This window comes from Typopeltis vanoorti, chromosome 1 (assembly GCF_054136105.1).
Source record: "Typopeltis vanoorti isolate ZY-2024b chromosome 1, IOZ_Tvanoo_1.0, whole genome shotgun sequence".
Lineage (NCBI taxonomy): Eukaryota > Metazoa > Arthropoda > Arachnida > Uropygi > Thelyphonidae > Typopeltis > Typopeltis vanoorti.
In genome coordinates, this window is record NC_143549.1 from 69987249 (window position 1) to 70009576 (window position 22328).

At 37.8% G+C, this 22328-nt stretch overlaps 1 protein-coding gene across 1 annotated transcript in view; it reads left to right on the forward strand.

Moving 5' to 3' along the window:
* The first annotated feature begins 327 nt into the window (after window positions 1–327).
* Window positions 328–22328, forward strand: part of Cypl (peptidyl-prolyl cis-trans isomerase-like 1 Cypl) — a 76006-nt gene continuing 54005 nt past the window's right edge. The window contains exon 1 of the mRNA XM_090391137.1: window positions 328–555. Coding sequence (XP_090247263.1) covers window positions 500–555 — 56 coding nt within the window. The 5' untranslated portion in view covers window positions 328–499. The remainder of the gene's footprint in view (window positions 556–22328) is intronic.

Here is a 22328-nt window from a genome sequence, read left to right on the forward strand (position 1 = left end):
TTACACCTTTTACTACTGAATCACCGTATAACACTCGCTCCTTAATTTTTCCTTCACTCCCGATCATGTTCTCATTTTTCTTATCTCGCATTTGCTTCTTTTTGTTAGCTGATCCACTCGGTAGTTTCAATAATAAATATTAATTATAATTAATTTTAGTAGTCATGAATAATAATTCGCAAACATCTCCTGGAGAAAAATCGAAAGTAATAATTTGTTTCATCCTTCTACATATATTTAATTTTAAGTATAATTTCATTTTATTTTACCGTAGTTATGTGAATTTTTCATTTATCTGCAGTGGTGTGAACGTTTAGTTGTCACTGATCGTCGCTGTAAGTGTACATGTGCTTTTGTGTTTACATGTTTTTTGTTCGATGTTATGTTGAACGTTGATAGCATCGTTTCTTTCTATTTGCTGAAATCCCGAGTCTGAAAAGTCTGTAAGCTGTAACTCTCGTATAAATGCAAGAAAGAATTGTGGAAATATTTGTAAATTATGGCTGGTATCCCTGACAAATCATGGCAACCGCAATATGTTATATTGGAAACAACGTAAGTGTAAACAGATATGTTTGAAGCTTTTTGTAATTAAAGTTTGTAAAATCGACACGTTTTGAAAATCATGTTTTTGCTATTTGGTACTTAATTATTTACTTAATTATGTGCTTAATAAGACGATTAAAAGAATTTATTATTATTACCCGACACTAAGACTCAACGCGTGAGGACACCATTTCACGCAACCAAATGTGCATGGGATGAGATTTCATTAGGAACTGCAGAATTTTTATATATATATATATATAGTGATTAAAGGCTGTACTTTAAAATGTAATCCTCTTAGCAGAACTAATCATCTTGTATTAGTTCTGCTGATAGATATAAAGGGAATTAACCATCTGAATTGTTCCTTACTCTAAGAGGATTAAGGAACAATTCAGAAGGTTATCTATCACTAGAGCCATTTAAATTACAGGTGTTTTGATATGATACCATATGTCAATGAAATGCCAGAAGAACAGGAAGGTTTTAGGAGGTGGATCTGAACTAGAGACCAGATAACAAATATGAGATGGATTATGGAGAGAACAAGAGATTTTCAAAAAGTATTAATCTGTTTTATTGATTATAGTAATGTTTGATGTTGATCATAAGACTGCAGAATGTGATGAAAGCAATGAGAATTCCTAAGCACCTGATTTTCTTAATCAGAGAAAAGCATTAGAAGCTTCAGTAGAAACAAGCTTCAGAAAAACAGATAGTGTTTAAGTGGAAAGAGGAGTGTGGCAGGATTGTGTAGTGGCAGCCTATCATTTTAATATTTATAGTGAATATGTTATGAAAATGGTTGATTTAGATAAAGACTCAGCACGAACTAAGATAAGTGGCAGAAGAATAAATAATTTAAGATATGCAGATGATACAGTCCTCATAGGAGAAGCTAAGAGAGAGAGGGGGGGGGGGAGGGAGGGAGGGAAGAAAAAATCTTCTTTTAGCATACCCATGCTGTCCATTAAAGGGAATTCTGCTTCTCTCAGTGCATTTCTAAATCCTTGTCCTCACTAGCTTTGCCAACACCTTGACCACAACTCCAGAAGCTGATTGGCCTATAATTTGAAGCTATAGTCTTGTCGCCCACTTTATGAAGCAGAACAATTTTGCCAACTTTCCACTCCTTTTGAAATTGGGCTAATCTAAGACTCATGTTAATAATAATAATTATTATTAAGAGAGCTCTCCAAGGTAGTCAGAGACTCATCGAGGAGGCCACATACTACACACACCAGCTATCATACTTATTCTTGAATTCATTCACACTGCTTGCACTCACAACATCCAATGGCAATCCATTTCAATCATGCACCACCCTTTGAGAGAAAAATCTAGCCCTCACACCCTTCTTGGCAGCCTTGATTCTCAGCTTCCAAGGATGCCCTCGTGTTCTTTCCCCACCCTCCATATATTGAAAAATCCCATCAATCAAAATCTTGTATGATACTTTCAGAAGTTTATAAGTCTCGGTCATATCACTGCTCTTTTTCCTGTTTGCTAGTGTCTGCAGTCTACAAATTCTCAATGTGTCTTCATAACCAGTATTCCACAATTCTGATATCATTTTTAACACTCCTTTGTACTCTCTCAAATATATCAGAATCACAACAGAAACCAGGAGACCAGACCTGTGCACAATAGTCCAAGTGAGGTCTTATCAAGACCTTGTAAAGAGGAAAAATAATATCCTTATATGTGAACGTTCATTTCAGCATTGCAATTATCTTTTGAGTTGTATTTGCAATCTTTGCCACATGCCCCCCAAACTTCAACTTACTATCTATTAACACTCCAAGATCCCTAGCCTCATCAGTTTTTCTAGCCTATTTCCCACCAATATAATACAACATTGGATAATCATACCGTAGTGAATGACTTTACATTTACTCCGACTGACACCCATTTTTCCCATGCCCACAATTCCAGCCTATTCAAATCATTCTGCAATACAGTACTGCATATCAGCAGCATTCTGGTTACCCTACCTATCTTTGCATCATCAGCAAATAGCTGTATGTCTCTTGTCAAATTCTTCCTAATATCATTAATGTACAGATTGATTAACAGTGGACCAAGTACTGATCCTTGTGGTACACCACTTGTTACCTTAAACCTTGCAGACCCAGATCCCCCATATACCACTTTTTGATATCTGTCAGTCAGCCATCCTCTTATCCATGCTAATATTGTATAACCCAAACCCATTTTCTCCAATTTATGCAACAGTCTATGATGCTGTATTTTGTCAAAAGCCTTAGCAAAATCCAAAAATATCATGGTGTATCCATTCCCCCCTTGAGTAGTTTCTAGCTCAACAATGCAATGTTGAGCTAGTTGCTAAGACATGACCTTCCCTTAGTAAACCCATGTTGTTCATTGCAAAGCAGAGATTCACTGTTAACCCATTTCTGAATGCGAGCCCCTAACCAATTTTTCCAAAATCTTCACCACCACCACCACCACCGCTCCTGAGATACTAATTGATCGATAGTTGGATACATTGGTCTTTGCACCACCCTTGTGCAGTGGAATTACCATACATTCCTTCCATTCCTGCTGAATCTTCCCTGTTCTCAGACTTGCATTAAACAGCCTTGTCAAAGGAATGACCAGTTCAACTAAACACTCTTTTAGCATGTGCTGATATTCCATCAGTCCCTATTGCTGAATTCTTATTCAATTTGTGCAACAGCTCTAAAACCTCGGCCTCACACACCTACATTTCTTCATCTAGTGAAGAAGTAACAGTGAGCTCAACATTGCATTCACCAGGTTGATAGCTTTTAACAAAATGGGCACTCATTAATTGAACAACCTCTTCTGCATCTGTAACCTTCATGTCATCTGGATTTATACGAGTTATTCTTTCATATTCATTTTTTCTTTTACTTGCAGTGTATCAATAGAATTCTAGTGGATTGTCTTTAGCACGAGCCAGTTTCTTTTCATACTCAGACTTTGCTTTTTGTACAACAGTTGTGACTATTCTAGCCTGCTGCTTATAACATTCATAATGGACGTCATCCTTATGCAAACGATATTCCTTCCAAATCTTCCTTTTCTTACGAATTTCTTGCTTAATAAGATTACACATCCATTTGTCTCCTACTCTATTTATTCTTCGAACTCTCAGGATACATTCTGATATCGCATCATTTAAGTATTGTTTAAATGCTTCCCATGAACTGGCGATATTCTTTCCATCCAGCAACCAATCCCATTCCACTGAACTCAGTCTACTCCTCAGTTGGTCATAATTTCCTGAGTTCAGTATGTATAGGGATCCCAGACGTCTGGTAAAATACAGGGTCGTCCCGTTTTTGGCCTATTCAAAGGATAAAAATACAGGATAAAAGAGCTGTCCCGAGAAAACTCTTCGGGACAGCTTTTTTATCTTGTATTTTAGAGTTCAAGACAATAACAAAATCGATGAGTTACAATTTCTGTTCTATTACAAACATCGCTCTCTGTCATTAGAGGGAAATTGTAGATACGTTGTTATTTTCTCAAGGCGAGTGATGGCAATACTGCAACAATGATAAGTTCGTTAGAACAGTGGTATGTGCATTGACATTTTGGTGTGTGCCGTGATATTGGCTCAGCTTTAAATAGCATGGAACAGTCCACTTGACCCACGCTATTTTAGAAGCTTTCTCCGAGAGAAACAGGTTGGTGCTTGAAGAGTATTAATTATTGTACAGCTGCTGTTAAAATGTATGGTTTTTCAATTCTCCTGTGGCCCTGTTGAACATTGAAAATGTCGAAAAGGAAGTGTGATTATACAGATGGAAATTGAGTTTTTATCTTTAAAAACTTAATTTCTGTTTTTTAAAAAATTACTAAATTGGGCGAGACAGATAAAGTGGAGCATACGGTTTGTGGTGGCTTGTTTAGCATCAAGCATGGTGGAAAGTCTGACATTATCCAGCACATTGTTACAAAAAGACATAAATCTGCATCTCAAGCTAATGCAATTGGAAAAGTCAGTGATTTCTTTACCAAGAAAGAGATGGGGGAAGTGGAAAAGAATCTTGCTGCAGAAGAAGAAACTTTTGCGTATCACACGTGTTTTCACAACCAGAGTTTTCGATCAATGGATTGTACATCTCAAATAATACGTAAGTTATATGATAGAAAATTTACACATGAGCAAACAAAAACACAAGTGTTAATTGTAAATGTTTTTGGCTCCATTTGCAATCAAGCAATTCAAACTGGAAATGGAGAAAGCAAATTATATATCTATCCTGATTGATGCTTCAAACCATGGTGCTTCAAAATTAGTGCCATTGATAGTTCGATATTTCATTCCAGAAAAAGGTGTTAAAACCATGATTCTAGAATTTAGAGACCTTCCGAGTGAAAGCACAGAATGACTTACGGATTACATATGGGACTTGTTAAAATCTTGGAAGATTAAAGATAAAGTCATAGCCTTGTCAGAGGATAATACTAACTTCGGTGGACGTTAGAGAATTGGAATATCCACCGAATTATATTTGGCCACGAATTGATTGGAGTTGGTTGCTCAGCTCATATTTTAAACAAAGTGCAAACTGCAGCTGATACATTGTCTGTAGACATTGAGGCTGTTATAGCTAAAATATTTCAACACTTTTATATATACTCTGTAAGAGTCCAGTCCCTAAAAGAATTTTGTGAATTTGTGGACAATGAGTATAAAAACAGTTCTAGGACACTCGAAGACAAGGTAGCTGTCGTTGCATCCAGCTATCAAAAGGATGAATGAAATGGATGAAGGACTTAAAGCCTATTTTCTTTCAATAGATAAATGTCCGACAATGCCGAAAGACTTTTTCCAGAACCCAGTGTCGAAGCTGTTTTCTACTCTTCTGGAGTTGCAAAGTGAAATGTTTATACTACTATCAGGAGCATATAAGGCAAAATGATATCTTTCATTGAAGCACAGTCAATTATAGTCACTGGTTGGAAAAATTGAAATGAGATGAAAAGAGATGAAAATTTGACAACTACCACTGAAAAGAAGCTACTTCTTGAGCTGTAAGAGGAAGGATTGATTAGTGAAAAGGCATTCCAATCTCATAAAATTGATTTCTACAACATGTGTGTCATATATAAAAGAATGGTCACAGTATATGCTGAAATTAGACAGTATGTCTTGGGTGAAACTGAGAACAGCATTATGTTGGGAAAATGTTCTGATTAATAGCAGCAGTCTGATTAATAATCCAAACTATTAATCAGACTGCTGCCATATCAAACATTGTTGAATCTGATTTGTTTGATGAAGTAATGATAGTGAAAACAGCTCTGAAGTCTAAAGAAGATAGTGAAGGACATGTTGAAATCCAAACATTTAGATGAAGTCTGGGTGGATCTCTTAAAAAATGTTGAAGGGGAACTATCAAATTTAAAGAAAGTAGTGGAGTTTGTTATGTGTATCCCTGGAACAAATCTGTGTGTCGAAAGATTATTTTCTCACATGAACGCATTGTAGACTAATGAGAAAATCAAATTATCTGTAAAAACTGTATAATCAATGCTTATTGTAAAATCATTCTTCAGTAAGGATTGTATAGCTTTTCATGACATGATACTTAAAAACAAACAATTGTTAAGTGAAATTCATTCTTCAGAAAACTACTGCAAGAGTGAGCAAGACTGATTGATTAATAAAAATATTGTCAGGTGAGAAGAGCATTACTGTATTAACAATCTATTTTGTATCTATCATAGTAAGTAAAAAACCATTTGAAGGCAACTTAAAGTGGTTTAATTAAAATATGCAGCCTAACAATTGGATTTACTATTTGTTTACTTAGTAAAGTGTGTGCATAGTAAACCTTACCTCGCACACACTTGGAAAGTTAGAATCATTTTGTAAGACTAGCATATGTGATGGATGTACATACTAAACTTTCACTCTCAGCCATAAGTGTCCCGTATTTTTTTCCAATGTATCTGGGATCCCTAAGCATGTGACCTTTTCTGAATGGAACATTCATAAACTTAGTCACTCAATGCATAATGCAAGTTAAAGCTGTTGTTAACACACTGAAACACTCCCTTCAAGGCTCATGACCTTGTTCAAATCTCCTGGAAGCCACAGGCCTTCACCTCAGCCTTTGCAACAATAGCTGTATGGACTGGAGCATTGTCGTGAAGCAGGTGAACACCATAACTTTGCATTCCTCATCTCTTCTCCTTTATGGCATCATGCAGTTTGTGCAGGAGTGAAGCATAATATTCTGCATTCACTATGGTATTCCTTTCCTTGAAGTTAATCAAGAGAATTTCCTGGCAATCCCAAAAGATTGTTGCCATGATCTTCTTGGTGGACTGAGTGACCTTGGCTTTTCTCATCAGTGCCTGGTTTGTACCACTCCATGGATTCCCTGTTGGAAAGAGGATCATAATAAAGGAACATGGTTTCATCCCTGTGAAAATGGATTCCAGCACTTCTCTCTGATTCCCTTGGCAAAGCTCTAAAAACTTCCAAGGACAGGTCATGCAGTGCTCCTTCTGAATTGAAGAGCGAAGTTGGGGCACCCAACTTGCACTGACTTTCATCATGTAAACTTTTAATGAATGATGTGAAAAATGGTTGTTATAGAAAACCCTGACTTTACTAAGATTTCTTTGAGCTTCAGCCATCTGTCATTAAGCAGTTCTTCCTCAACAAGAATGAGACAATTTCCTCAGTCATCACTTCTACTGGCTGACCATCATGAGGATCATCTTTGATGCTCTCTCTTCCTAGGTGAAGCTGTTTAGCCTATTCCTTCATGGTGGATTATGAAGGAGAAGCTTCCTCATAAACACCATCCAATCGTTGTTTGATAGCACTTGGAGAAAGCCTTTCTTTGGTGAAAAAACTTTATCACAGTGCAGTACTCAGTTTTTAACATTACAGCTATTTAGCATACATGTGTTAGTCAAACGAGTGTCTCCAACTGAATGATACGGGTAGAGAGCTGAAACTGGTACACTAAGCTCCCCATAGTGGTGCTATCTGTCACACATATGGCATTTTAAAATTGGCGCGAATTTTGTATGTCAGGCTGGAAACTTTGGAACCTATCTAGTACTTCTTCTCTCACCGTCCCCATTCCGCTGCTCACAAGTTCTATACTATGTTAAAATCACTGGCAATGATTATTAAACACCTCTGCTATATCCTCCTCAGTGCTTATCTTCTCCCATTATTATTATTACTAACAAAGATCATCCTCTCCCATAATCATTCTTCCTTCTACTGGCCACATATTATTATTATTATTACAGGCAACTCCAGGGAGTCATTAGACTCATCGCGGGAGGCCCCAAATCATATTCATCACAACTATTTGACATTCATACAGTATCTATCATACCTCGCCTTAAACTCATTCACTGTCACAGCATCCACCACAGACTCAGGGAGCGCATTCCACTCATTCACTACTCTAAAAGTAAAGAACCCAGCTCTAACACCTTTACTAACCACACTTTTGCCCAGTTTCCATGGATGTCCCCTAGTCCTCCCACAACCAGCCCTGTTCTCAAAAATATCTTCTGAATTAATTTTATAGAAACCCTTCAGTAATTTGAATGTCTCAATCATATCTCCCCTCCTCCACCTATCAACCAATTTTTACAACCCACAAATCCTCAACCTGTTCTCATACGGTTCATTCCACAGACCTGCTATCATCTTGGTCACTCGCCTCTGGATCCTCTCCACCTCCTCCCCATCAAGAAGAAACCTAGGTGACCAAATCTGAGCACAGTAGTCTAGATGGGGTCCCTATCAAGGCTCGATAGAGAGGAACAATAACCTGCTTGTCTCTGCTTGTCAATGTATTCTTCAGCAACCAAGTGATTTGATGAGCTGTTTTGGTCACTTTTGCAATGTGTCCCCTAAATTTCAATTCCTTATCTACCAACACTCCCAAATCTCGTACCTCATCAATTTCCTGGAGCAGGGTTCCACCAATGCAGTAAACTGCCACCAATCTTTTCACCCCAAAAAGCATAACCTTACATTTTGCCACATTAAACTGACATCCATTCTCCTTAGCCCAGACCTCCAATCTATCCAAATCATCCTGCAAAATTTTGACGTCATCTGCATTCACTGTTGCCCTACCCAACTTCGCATCATCCGCAAACAAATGAACTGTTCCTCTCAGATCATTTCCTATATCATTTATGAACAAATTAAACAGCAGTGGTCCAAGAACAGATCCTTGTGGCACACCACTAGTCACAGGCCATCTTGTGGACTCTACTCCCGAGTAAACCACTCTCTGATGTCTCTCCGTCAACCACCCTCCTATCCATCTCACCAACCCTATGTCCATTCCCATATGCTGCAATTTACTGATTCGAATTCCATGTGGAATCCTGTCAAAGGCCTTGGCAAGGTCCAGTAGAATAACCATAAACCCATAACCCTTATCCAGTTCAGCCGTCACTGTGTTATAATACGTGAGCAAGTTACTGAGGCATGACCTACCCTTCACAAAACCATGCTGTCCCCGATACAGTATCCAATTTTCTTCTATCCAATCTTGTATTTTCCTCTTGACTATTTTCTCTAAGACCTTGACAATGATTCCTGATATGCTAATCGGTCGGTAATTTACAACAGCAGTCTTGGAACCACCTTTATGCAGTGGAACTATTTTCCCCTCTTTCCACCTGCTCGGGACTAACCCAGACCCGAGACTCAAATTAAACAAAATGGTCAATGGTACTGACAATTCTTTAGCTGCTTCTCGTACAACAGGAGCTGGTATACCATCCAATCCCACAGATGTATTGACATTGAGGTTATGCAATAGACTACTCACCTCCACTTCATTAACCACAATTCCCGTATAATCTACTGGTTTATTCGTTTCTGCAATGTCACCACCTGGATGATATACTTTTGCAAAGTGCTCACTCAGTAACTCAACTATCTCAACTGATTCAGTTACCTCCCTACCATCAGCATTCTTTAAAATCAATCTGCCATGTACATTTTTCCTTTTACTTGCTACATATCTAAAAAACTGTTTAGGATTCTCTTTAGCCTGCATGGCCAATGTTCTTTCGTAATCCTTTTTTGCTTTTCTTACCACACTCGTCACCCTTCTGGCCTGCGCTTTATACCGTTCATGTGCCTGCCGGTCACCCTTCTCCTTAAATTTCCTCCATAGTTGTTTCTTTTTTTGCAACTCAAGCTTAATGGTGTTATTCATCCATTTAACCCCTACTTGATTTATTATTCGGACTCTAGGTATACAGTCAGCCATTGCTTCATGCAAGCACTTCTTAACTACCTCCCATGCACTATCAACTTCTAGTCCTTGCAGTTGTACATGCCATGGCACTGAACCAATCAAACTCCTAAGCTTGTCATACTTTCCAGCCCGACAATTCCACATGTACCCTGTCTTAATTGAAAATTCTACACCTTTAGCCACCTCCCAAGTTAAGACCCTATGATCACTCTCACCGATTGGTGGCAATGTGGTCATATTTGTTACAGCCAAATCCTCAGATGTAATTACTAGGTCAAGCACTCTCTGACCCCTAGTATTTTCCATTACATGCTGTCGCAGATAGTTATCCCTTAATAACCGCATAAAATCCAGTTCCTTCCTCCCGTGTGTCCTCTCCTCACTTCAATCAATGCGACCATAGTTGAAATCTCCCATAATAATCACCCTCCTTCCACCCATTTCTTCTATTTGCTTGTGCATACTGTCACCACCATCTTTTCCATCACCTGGTCTATAGCATCAGCCAATTGTATATTTAGTTCTGCTAGCCACAATCTCACACCAAATGGCCTCAAATGTGCTCTTTTCTCTATCCTGCAATTCAACTTCTATTCTCCTTGGCTGGAGCTCATCAGCTATCATCAGCAATACTCCTCCCCCCCATTTTATTCTCTCTGTCATTCCTGAACACACTATACCCATCACATTCAATCCCACTAGTTATATCATCTACAGTCAGCCATGTTTCACTAATACCTATAACCTGTGGTCTGGAAGTGCCAACCATGGCCAAAAACTCTTCCTTCTTGTTCCTAATACTCCTAGTATTAGTGTACATGAATTTAAGACCCCCATTAGCCCCAACCCTACCTTGATGCCTTATATTAACTATCCCACTCAGATTTGTTGTCCTTATTTGCTCTGGCATATTATATTCATTCTTATATTCAACTGCCTCCATAAGGACTGTATCTCTACTCCCCCCCCCCCTAACAAATCTAGTTTTCCTGAATTTGCACATCCACTACATTCAGCAACACTTTCTCAAGTCTTCTTACACCGTAACCATTCAAATGCAAGCCATCCATCTTATATAGATCCTTTTGCCCATCAAACTCACTCCACACATCCACAAATTCCACACCACTCGTCATACATAACCCACGCATAAAGTCATTTGCAATTATAGCCCTCCTTTTAAACATTTCACTGTCATACCGTGGCAAAAGACTAATCATTCTAACTCTCTCACTCTTTTCTTTTGCTACCTCAAACAATTCATTCAGGTCTTCTATCATTTCCATTTTATCTCCTTTCAAATCATTCGTACCTACCACAACAATCATTTCTTTCACCCTTTCCTTTTTCTCTCTAATAGACGCAGTTACGTCCTTGATGGTCACACCAGGATGGTACGATTTTGTCAAATCCTCTACTAACACACCTCGTACTAACGAGTCTCCATACAGCACTCTATCCTTCATTTTGTTCATGTTCACATTCATACGTCTATTTTTCCTGTCATACCTTTTATTATTCGTTGATTCATTCAGTCTACTTTTGTTCATGCACTCTAGCTGCTGTTTTGCTCCTTCTATCGCACTATTCAACAACGCGATCTTACTCACTCAATGCATCTATCTCATCTTTTTTGTTCTCTGAGAAACCATTTATACTATCATTAACACTTTCTACATTCACACTCTCACAATTTTCATGTACAACCTTGCCGTTTCTTGTCATATCCCTATTTCCTTCAATCTGAAGGTTGACAAAAATATCACACTCACGATCCGAAATACACTTCTATTCCGCATTCTCCCTACATTTTCTACACACATTCAATCCTTTATTATCATCTAACCACACTCTGACCGCACTCCGCAAAGCGTACATTTCACAGCTAGTACACTGACTCATTTCTTTTATGCTGCCGTTCTTTGATAACGATGGCGAACCTTCATTTCTGGCCGCTATTTTCCTTCGCACAGGTGCCATACTTATCTGTAACGTGTTTTGTCAAATTATACGTTATAACACACCAAAAATAGACGCACTAAATACGCAAGGCAAACAAAACAAAACTACACAATATTAAGTAATTTGTATCGATAACTGAAAATGATACTTATCTTATCTGGAGCTTGCACGAACACTACACATTACGAATTCATCTAGCGGCGACTTCCCGAAATAGATTATGTTATAAAACACTTTAGTACACTAACCACGCTAATAAAGCTCCAATAATATACCAAAATTAAACACTTAAGTCATTAAATTGAATCCAAAACACCAATAAATCAACAAAAAACACAAATCTCTCAGGAGCTCTCCGATAGCACGTCCGTTCACCAGCTAGCCTCGAACCAGGTGTCAATATTGAAAAACTCCCTAGGTATCTTTAAGTCTCATTTGCTAACTACTACTGTTCATTCTTCACTTTTGCTACCCTAACTAAGCGAATCGCTTTCCTTACTTACTTTTTGTACTCCTCATGTAATTGATTTTTGCCACTCATCTTGTGCTGCCTCCATAATGCCATTTTCTTTGAGATTGCATCATGCGTTGCCTCCTCCTCCATGACTGAGGAGGCAATGCATGATTGCATCATACATTGCCTCCTCAGTCATGCATTTTACACCTCCCTTATTTAATCTCTTTATTTTTAGAATACACTCAGTTATTGCTTCTGCCAGATACTTCCTGAGCAGAGACCAAGCAACATTGATTTCCTTCCCATTCAATTTCACATTCCATGATATCGCTACAAGCTGCCTCCTGAGTTTGTCATAATCACATGTCTTGTAGTTCCACATATAACCTTTCTCTGCAAAAGTCCTGATATGGCTGGCCACCACTCAAGTGATCACACTTCATGGGCACTTTCACCAACTGGAGGGAGATGCAGCACTTCATTTACAATATATTCTGATGTGAAGGTTGGTCGATTGGTAGAGCCTCTGCTACTAATGGCTCAGTTAAGTAAGTTGGAGTGCAGTTAGTAGTTGGAAGGGGACCAATCGTTCGATGCTGTTAGCACACTCTCCCTCGATAAGTCTTTGGACTCCCTGGAGGTGTCAAATAATAAAAAATAATAATAATAATAATCAAATCCAAATCACTGATATTATCCTGTGTAGCCTCTGTTATGTACTACTTAAGGTAGTTGTCCCTCAAAAGAATGCAAGAAATTCATTCTCTTTAGTTACTAATGCTGTCACTTCATTCCAGTTTATATTACTGTAATTGAAATTGCCCATGATGATCACCCTTTTCTTATTAGCCAGACCAATTTGCCTAAACATTTCTTTCTCACTGCTTTCCACATTACCAGGTCTATAGTAACATCCAACTAAACATTTCATTCTGCCCATTCCACTTCACACCATACTACTTCAAAACCACTGTCATTATTTGCTCTTTTCATGACCACCTTAGATGGACACAACTCTGCTGCATTCTTACTCATTTTTTGTCTTGTCTGTCTTTCCAAAAGACTACAATATATCTCCATGTCTCACTTATGCCAACAGTTTTTGGGCGAAGGAACTCTATCAAAACTACAGTTTCATTCCCCTTGGTGTGAATACTTCTAGCATGTATAAACATACACACTAGCTCATTTCTGTTTCTATAACAAATCCCACTGACCCAATTTCTCATATGACTCTCTCCCCCTGTCTATTCCTGTGTATCATTGCTGATATTACATCCCTCCCCAGATCCAAATGCACCCCCACATCCTTGACTATCTTAATCCTTTCTTGTGCACTCACACCATCTACTACTGAAACCTTCAGCTGCACTTCTCATGAAGTGTCTCCCTGTCTGCCCTGACCTCTCCCATTTTCCTGTCCACCCTGTATTCCTTTTCTCTCATTCTTTTCATTTGTGCCACTCATCTCCATTCGCTAACTGGTCTATCTTGCTCTCCCCAACACCTCTTGCTTCCTCAGGTCTTACATTCACTTCAGTCATTTTCTCTTGCAGCAACAGTTTCTCTACCTGACTCACACCAAATCCATTCAGGTAAAGTCCATCTCTTTTATACAGCTGTTCCCCCCCCCCCCCAATTTCACTCCACACATTCACAAAATGAATTCCTTTCTCTTCAAAAACTTTGCTAGCACACCATTCATAATCTTCACTCGCCTTCTGATCTCATCATTATTTTACCTGGGCAACACACTGACTAGCTTACCTACCACCCACACTATTATCTTTTGCTCTGCTTAACAGCCTCATGAAATCCCTCCTTATATTCTTCTTGTTACCAATCAAATCATTTGTGCTAACTACTACTACTACTACTACCACCAACTCTTTTGTTCATGTACTCATCCAATGCTTGAGTCATCCTGCTCATTGTACCTCTCAAAAAACAGACTTTGTGTACTTTTTTCATTCACCATACCACTTATCATTGAATTCCCATACATTGCCAATCTCAAATCATTTGAGATTTCTTTCAAATCTTTCATCCCATTCTTTCTCACAATCCCATGAAATTTGTTATAGAGGTATCTCCATGGACAGAAGATTCTGGCAAACGGAAAAATACCTGGATACCATACTGAAAAGATCATAATATTGATTCAGTGATTACAGAAAGAGACAATATCAATGAACAATTCAGAATTAATAAAACTGATGAATCCAGAAAGAAATTAATGGACATAACACACAAAATAGAGCACGAAATTTGGAAGTGCAAACAAGAGAAATGGACAGAGCTTTGCAGTAACCTGGACCCAAGAAAAGACAGCCAACACTGGAACATTATTAGAATCCTAGATCAAAGAAGAATCCTAGATCAAACAATATCAAAGAGGAGAACCAACAGAAAACAAACTTCATTATAAATGCTGGGAAACAAGCTATTATAGGGTATGATAGTGGAGTGAATGTGTGCAAAAAGTGTAAAGAATGTGAGGATTTAAAGAGTGCTTCAGGTTGTGTGAGTGATATCATTGATGAAAGTGAGAATCTAGATAACAGTGCTATTCGAAGTATGAATGGTGATATTTGCGAGGTAGTACCTGATAGCTGTGAGAGTGGCGTTGAAAGTGAGAATGAAGGTAAACATACAGAACGATTGAATGAATCATCGGAAAATAAAAATGATGACGCTGATGCAACGAGTGAGATCGCTTTATTATGCGGAGCGATACATAGGGCAAATTGGCAGCTGGAGCGTTGGCAAAAATGTTTACCAAGTGTACCAACTAATAATAGGCAAAAGTATGATAGAAAAAATAAGGGTGTGATAGTGAGTGTAAACAAAATGAAAGAGCGTGTATTGTATGGAGATTCCTTAGTAAGAGGTGTGTTAGTTGAGAGTTTAACAAAATCGTACCAACTTGGGGCGAACGTTGAGAATGTAAGCGAGTCGATTAGAATGCAAAAGCAGCGGGTAAAAGAATTAATAGTGGTAGCAGGTACAAACGATTTGAAAAGAAACAAAAAGGCTATGAGTGAGGATGTGAAGAAATTGCCATGCATGGAAGCTGGGCAAGAGCGTGGTTGACAAGGGTGTTAGAGCTAGGTTTTTTACTTGGAGAGTGGTGAATGAGTGGAATAAGCTTTCAGAGTCTGTTGTGGGTGCTACGACCGTGAATGAGTTCAAGGCAAGGTATGATAGATACTGTGTGAATGTCGAATAGTTGTTCTTGACATGATGTTAGGGCCTCCCTCGATGAGTCTGTCGACTCCTTGAAGTTGCCCGGAACAATAATAATAATAATAATAATAATAATAAAATTTCTGATATGCAACCTCTCAAGGATGTACAAGATATTATGATAATACTACATGAAAACATTACACCATTTCCAACTTTTGATTGACAATTTTTCTCCAAATTAATCTGTTTTCTGTCAAGACTCCAATGTAATGAGATCATATATTTCTGTCTTCTAAGGCTCTTTTTAATATATCAATCCACCTACATCATATCCTAAAAACCACCAAATAATATCCTAAAAGCTATCACAAGTATATATGAAAATAATCAAATACAAATAAGATTAAATCACGAGCTATCATATACGAGGGAGATAAACCAAGGGGTCCGACAGGGATGTCCCCTCTCAACAACTCTTTTTAATATCTACTTAAATGAAATAATAATAAAATGGAGTAAAAATTTACATCAAGGAATTAAACTTTCTCCTACAGTTAACTTAAACACTCTCCTCTTTGCCGACGACCAAATAATAATTACAAATTCTGAAGATAAACTACAGAAAGCTATTTTAGATCTAGATGAGATATCCAAAGATTATGGTATGATAATATCAACGGAAAAATCAAAAACTATGGCCATTAAAGGACAAGATCCAGCAAGAACTAAAATAGTAATAGATAACAAAATCTTAGAACAGGTGAATTCATTTAACTACCTAGGATGTATGATCACATATGAAAATGAAAAAGATATAAACGTAAAAATTGCAAAATATTTAAAAATAACAGGTGTAATTAACTCTATATTTAAACCAAACCTAGTTCAAAAACAAACCAGGCTAAAAGTATACAATACATTAACCCTACCAGTCTTAATGTATGGAAGTGAAATCTGGACAATAAAACAAAAAGACAAACAAAGATTAACAACAGCAGAAATGAAGTTTATGAGAAAAACTGCAAAGTATACCCTATTTGATCACAAAAGAAACGAAGATATCATGAAAGAATTAAACCAAGAACCAGTAATTGAAAAAATTAAAAAATATAAACATAAGTGGATGGAACACGTTCAAAGAATGAAAACTGAAAGATTACCAAAACAAGCCTTAAGGTACAAGCCATTAGGAAAAAGAAAACCCAGGACGTCCTCTTAAACGATTCAACGAAGACTTCCAAGGCCGGAACAGGCCATGCTAGGCCTAAATCCTTGATACGCATGATGATGATGACCTACATCATGCATCTTTCTCTGGATCTTTTTCTTGCCAACATGGCAAAGAACACTTATTTGGCTAATCTTTTCATACTATCTGAGATTAACTCTGCTAAAACATTCCTGAATGTATGCAAGTTCTTCCCTAATATCCTCATTTTTATTATGATACTGCTATTGATATCACCTGTTCATTCCACTAATCTTTCTCACAACTCTCATATTGTGGTCTCCAGTCTTTGATCAAGTGCTTTATCTCTAACCCAACTCTTAAATTCATAAGTTAAAATTGGTGTGAATTTCCATATTTAATTTACCATCTTCACTAAAAATTGCCTAAATAGCTGAAATGTTTTACTTGTTGTATAGGTTCACCATTCAGGAACTCAACCAAGAGACTTAAATTAAAGAGCCTAGTCAGAAGCATTGCTAGTTCTCTTGCATATTTCCACAAAACATGACCTGATACTCCATCTAATTACACAGCTGTGTTTACAGTGAGATTCTACAATATCCTAAGGACCTCGAATTCATCCACCTCTCTTCCTACGTGTCTGTCTCAAATATCACAGCATTAACTTCACTTGTGTGATATACACTTGCAACATCGTTACTCAGTAACGCAATTATTTTATTTGCTTCTGTCACCTTGTGACCATCAGCACTCATTAAGGTTATTCTTCCATAGTCATTCTTCTTCTTACTTGCCACATAGGAAAATAACTCTTGGGGATTTTGCTTGGTCTGCTTGGTTTAGTTTCTTTTGGCAATCTGATTTTGCTTTCCTTACTATACTGGTCACCCTTTTTTTCCCTGACGTGTACTGTTCATGAGTTTGCTGGTCACCTTTCTCCTTATCTATCCTCCACAGCCATTTTTTTTTCGAAGCTCATCCTTAATGACATTACTCATTCATCTCACTCCTACCTGATTAACTCTCCCTTACTCTAGTATACAATTTAATATAGCTTCCTCTAGATTATTATTATTATTATTTACAGCATCTCCATGGAGTCCAGATTCATCATGGGATACCCAAATCAACCCTCATACACACAAATCCCATCATACCTCTCCTTGAATCCATTCACCATCAGGGAACTCACAAACAATTCTGGCAATCCATTCCACTCACTTACCACTCTCTACCCAAAAAATCTGGTTCGCACACCCCCACTAACTGCACTCTTACACGACTTCCAAGGATGGCCCCTAGTTCTCTATTTGTCATATATTGAAAAATTTTGCTTGCATTAATTTTATAAAATCCCTTTAATATCTTAAAAGTTTCTGTCATGTTCCCATTTTCCTCCTATCGACTAAACTTTGTAACCCACAAACCTTCAACCTATCCTCAGAGAGTATTCCACAGGCCTGTTACCATCTTGGTCATTCATCTCTGAATTCTTTTGACCACCTCCTGGTCCCTAAGAAATCCAGGTGATCAAATCTGTGCACAGTAGTCAAGATATGGCTGAATCATAGCTTTATAAAGAGGGATAATAACTCCCCTTATCTTTACTTGTTAATGTGTTTTTCAACACCCAAGTAATTCTTTGAGCTATTTTACCAATTTTTGCAATATGTCCTCTGAACTAGAACTCTTTGTTCACCATTATCCACAAGTCCCTAGCCTCATCAATTTCCTGCAAACCAATACCATCAATATGATACACCATATGCAACCTTTTCAACCTGAGGTGCATAACCGTATATTTTGCAACATTAAATTAACAATCATTATCCTTTGCTCACAGTGCCAATTTATTTAAATCATCCTGCAGGATATCTACATCACCTTTATCAACTATTGCTCTGCCCAGCTTTGCCTCATCAGCAAACAACTGAATATCCCCTCTTAAATCTTTCCCTATGTCATTGATGTACAAATTAAAGAGTAGTAGACCTAGTACCAAACCCTGAAATACTCATACTAGCCTCATATCCATTCTCATCCTCTCCAGTTTTTGTAATAGTTTTTCATGTGGTATTCTGTAAAATACCTTGACAAAGTCGAGCATTATCATGGTGTAGCCATTACTTTTATCTAATTCTGCTGTCACTTTATTATAAAATGTGAATAAGTTACTAAGACAGGATCTACCCTTTACAAAGCCATGCTGCCCACTAATTGTAAATGAACTGCCATGCTGTTTATTAATTGTTGTATTTTACCTTTCACAAACTTTTCCAATACCCTAATAACCACTTCAGATAAGTTAATTGGTCTGTAGTTTGCTACTTCTGTCTTGTTGCCTCCTATATGCAATGGTACTATCTTACCCTCCTTCCACTCCCTTGGAACCCTGCCAGAGATGAGACTTAGTTTGAACTTCATCAGAAGAAATGCCAATTCTCTTGCACATTCACGTAGTGCACGGGCTCATATATCATCCAGTCCCACTACCATGTTCACATTCATATTTTTTAAGATGCTAAACACTTCCAGTTCATTTTCCTCAATTTTGATATGCATCTCTGTAACATCAGCAACTGTAAAATCTCCACCCATGTGGAGATTTTACAGTTTTTACTCCACCTTTACAAAATGATCACTCATCAAACTCAACTATTTCTTTTGGCTCTGTCACCTTCCTATCTTGAGCATTGTTTAAAGTCATGTTTCCTTTTACTTGCTACATAACAAAAGAACTTTTTTGGATTTACTTTGTCCTGCTTGGTTAATTCTCTTTTATAGTCTGATTTGGCCTTCCTTACCATACTAGTCACCCTTCTTGCTTGCACTGTGTACTGCTCATGAGTATGCTGATCACTATTTTCTTTATATTTCCTCCACAATGTTTTCTTTATATCCCTACTAATCCAGTTAATTCCAACTTGGTTTATCCTCCTGACCTTTGGTATGCAGTCTGATACTGCTTCTCTCAGGCATTATCTGATCACTTGCCATGTCTTTCCTTGTAGCTTCTCAAAACATGGCACTGCTTCAGGATGACTCCTGAGTCTTTCATAATGACTGGCCTTATAGTTGAGCATAAACACCTTCTTGACAGAACTCCACATGTTTGGCAACTTTTCAGAACAAGACAGCATGGTCATTCTCCCCAATAGCATCAAAAGATGTATCCATACCTTGGTTATGGATACATCTTTTGATGCTATTATCAGATCCAACTCCCTCAAACCCTTTGTCCCCCCTCTGTAACATGTTGTTTCATGTAATTATCCCTTAGCAAATGTATGAATTCCACTTCCATTTTGCTATGTCCCCATTCCTCTGTCCAATTGATATCCTCATAGCTAAAGTCTCCCATAATAATTGCTCAGCCTACACTCATTGTGCTGATACATGGCATCTACATCTTCCTGTGCACCCTCCTAGTCTATAGCAGCACCCAACAACGTATTTTGCCTCTATCCCACACCAGACAGCCTCAAATGAAACATCTCTCTCTCTCAGACCTAATATTCTCTATAACTTCTAATTTTGTCGGTTGTAACTCTGCAGCTATCATAAGCAATACTCCAACTGTGTCGTTCCTTCTATCCTCTCTGAAAATTCAATACCCTTTACATTCTATCCCTGTAACCATATCATTTTCAGTGTTGAGCTTACCAATGCTAAAAACTCCTCCCCTTATCCCTGATACTTCTTGCATTTGTGTACATGCATTTCAATGTCCCTTTGCACCCATAGTTACCCTTGTGTGGTGTCATTACCACCCCATTTAAATTGGAGCCTGTGAAATCTCATTCAGCATTGCATAATCATTACTGTACCCATGTTCATTTATCACAGAGATGGCCAGACACATGCTTGAATTCATCCTCCCTAATATCTCTAATTTCCCTTGTTTTGCACCACCACATTCTCACTAAACAACACTTTATCCAAATATCTAACTCCAAAGCCATTCAAATGCAGTCTGTCAGGCATATGCAAATCCTTTTATCCATCAAACTCATGCTATAGATCAATACACTGCACACATTCATCCTGCACAATCTTCTCATTGACTAATTGGCAATCATGGTCCTTCTTCTCAGTTCTCTCCTGTCATACCAAGGCAGCAGACTAACAATCTTTACTTTCTTGCTCTTCATTTTTGCTTTCAATAATAACCCTTTTCATATCTTCTCATTGTATATTTCTTGCTTTTTAAATCATTTCTGCCAGCTAATACAATCAACTTGTTCACTCCATTCTTCTGCATACTTACAGCATCACTAACATCCTTTATCTTTGTACCTAGAAAACATGCTTTCATCACACTCTCATTAATTACACCTCTTGTCATTGAATCCTCATGCAATACTATCTCTTTTTTCCTAGTTTCTCTCACTTTTATGCTTTTCCCATTCACTCTTTCTTTCATGCTCCATCCTTGTACCACTTGACAACCGTTTCTCCAGTCACTCGAGCTCACATTTTTTCCTGTGAAGCATGCAATTTCTTTCTATGCTAGCATCTCATCATCCTCATTACTTTCAAATTACTTCATTCACACTCTCAGCCATGTTTTGTGCACTATCACTCACTGTATCCTCTACTGCATTCTACATGACACCTTGACAATTCTACTGTATATCTTTATTATCAGTCTGTTCATTCTTTCGTGACTCGCATTTCTTATATTCATTTACAAAACATTTACAACAGACATTCTCTTTGTTCTCTCTCTCATACCACAAACCATTTACTCTTGGCAACAAATATTTCAAACACAATGCATTGAACTAAATCATGGATGTTGACATCGGCCAACATCGATGTCTTCATCGCCATATTTCTCGTGCATATCGGTGCCATAGCAAAAAATAAACAAAATACCACCAAATATATATAATAATTTAACAAATATCTACTAAAAATAACTTAGCTGAGCAACATGTTTGCTGCATCTGCTACTTATAAGACTCCATGAAGTCAAAGACTCATCTAGGAGGTCCCTTTGTCATACATACAGCTCATCATACCTTGTCTTAAACACATTCCAATTCTCTGCAGACACCACACTCTCAGGCAAGGCATTCCATTCATTGATAACTCCATGCAGAAAACCTGCTGCTCACTTCCCTGTTCACACCCTCCTTATAAAGCTTCCAGGGATGACCTCTTGTTCTCCCACGATCTCCCATCATTTTATGAAAAACCTCTTCAATATTGATCCTATAACAGCCCCTTGTACATTCTCTATCATATCATCCCTCTTCCTCCTATCCATTAAACTCTGTAAATTGCATCTTCTCAACCTTTTCTCATATTCAACATTCCCGAGATCAGAAACTACCTTATTCAATCATCTTTGGATCCTCTCTAACATATCTTTGATACAGAATTCATTGTGTTGTCCTCACAATTTTGGCATTGTGTCCTGTAAATTTAGATTCTTATCCATCATCACCCCCAAGAGATCTCCTATTTCCTTCACCTCCGACATTATATTCCCCCACCAAGTATAAATTCTACATCCCATTTCTGTTTCCCATATTTTATAACCTTACATTTTGCAACATTGAACTGGCATCACCACTCCCATGTTCATTCACTTAATCTATTCAAGTCTTCTTGTAAGGCCAGAATATCTGCTCTACTTGTCATAGTTCGTCCCAGCTATACATCATCTGCAAACAAATAAATATCTCCCATCCAAATCTTCCCCAATAACAGCACT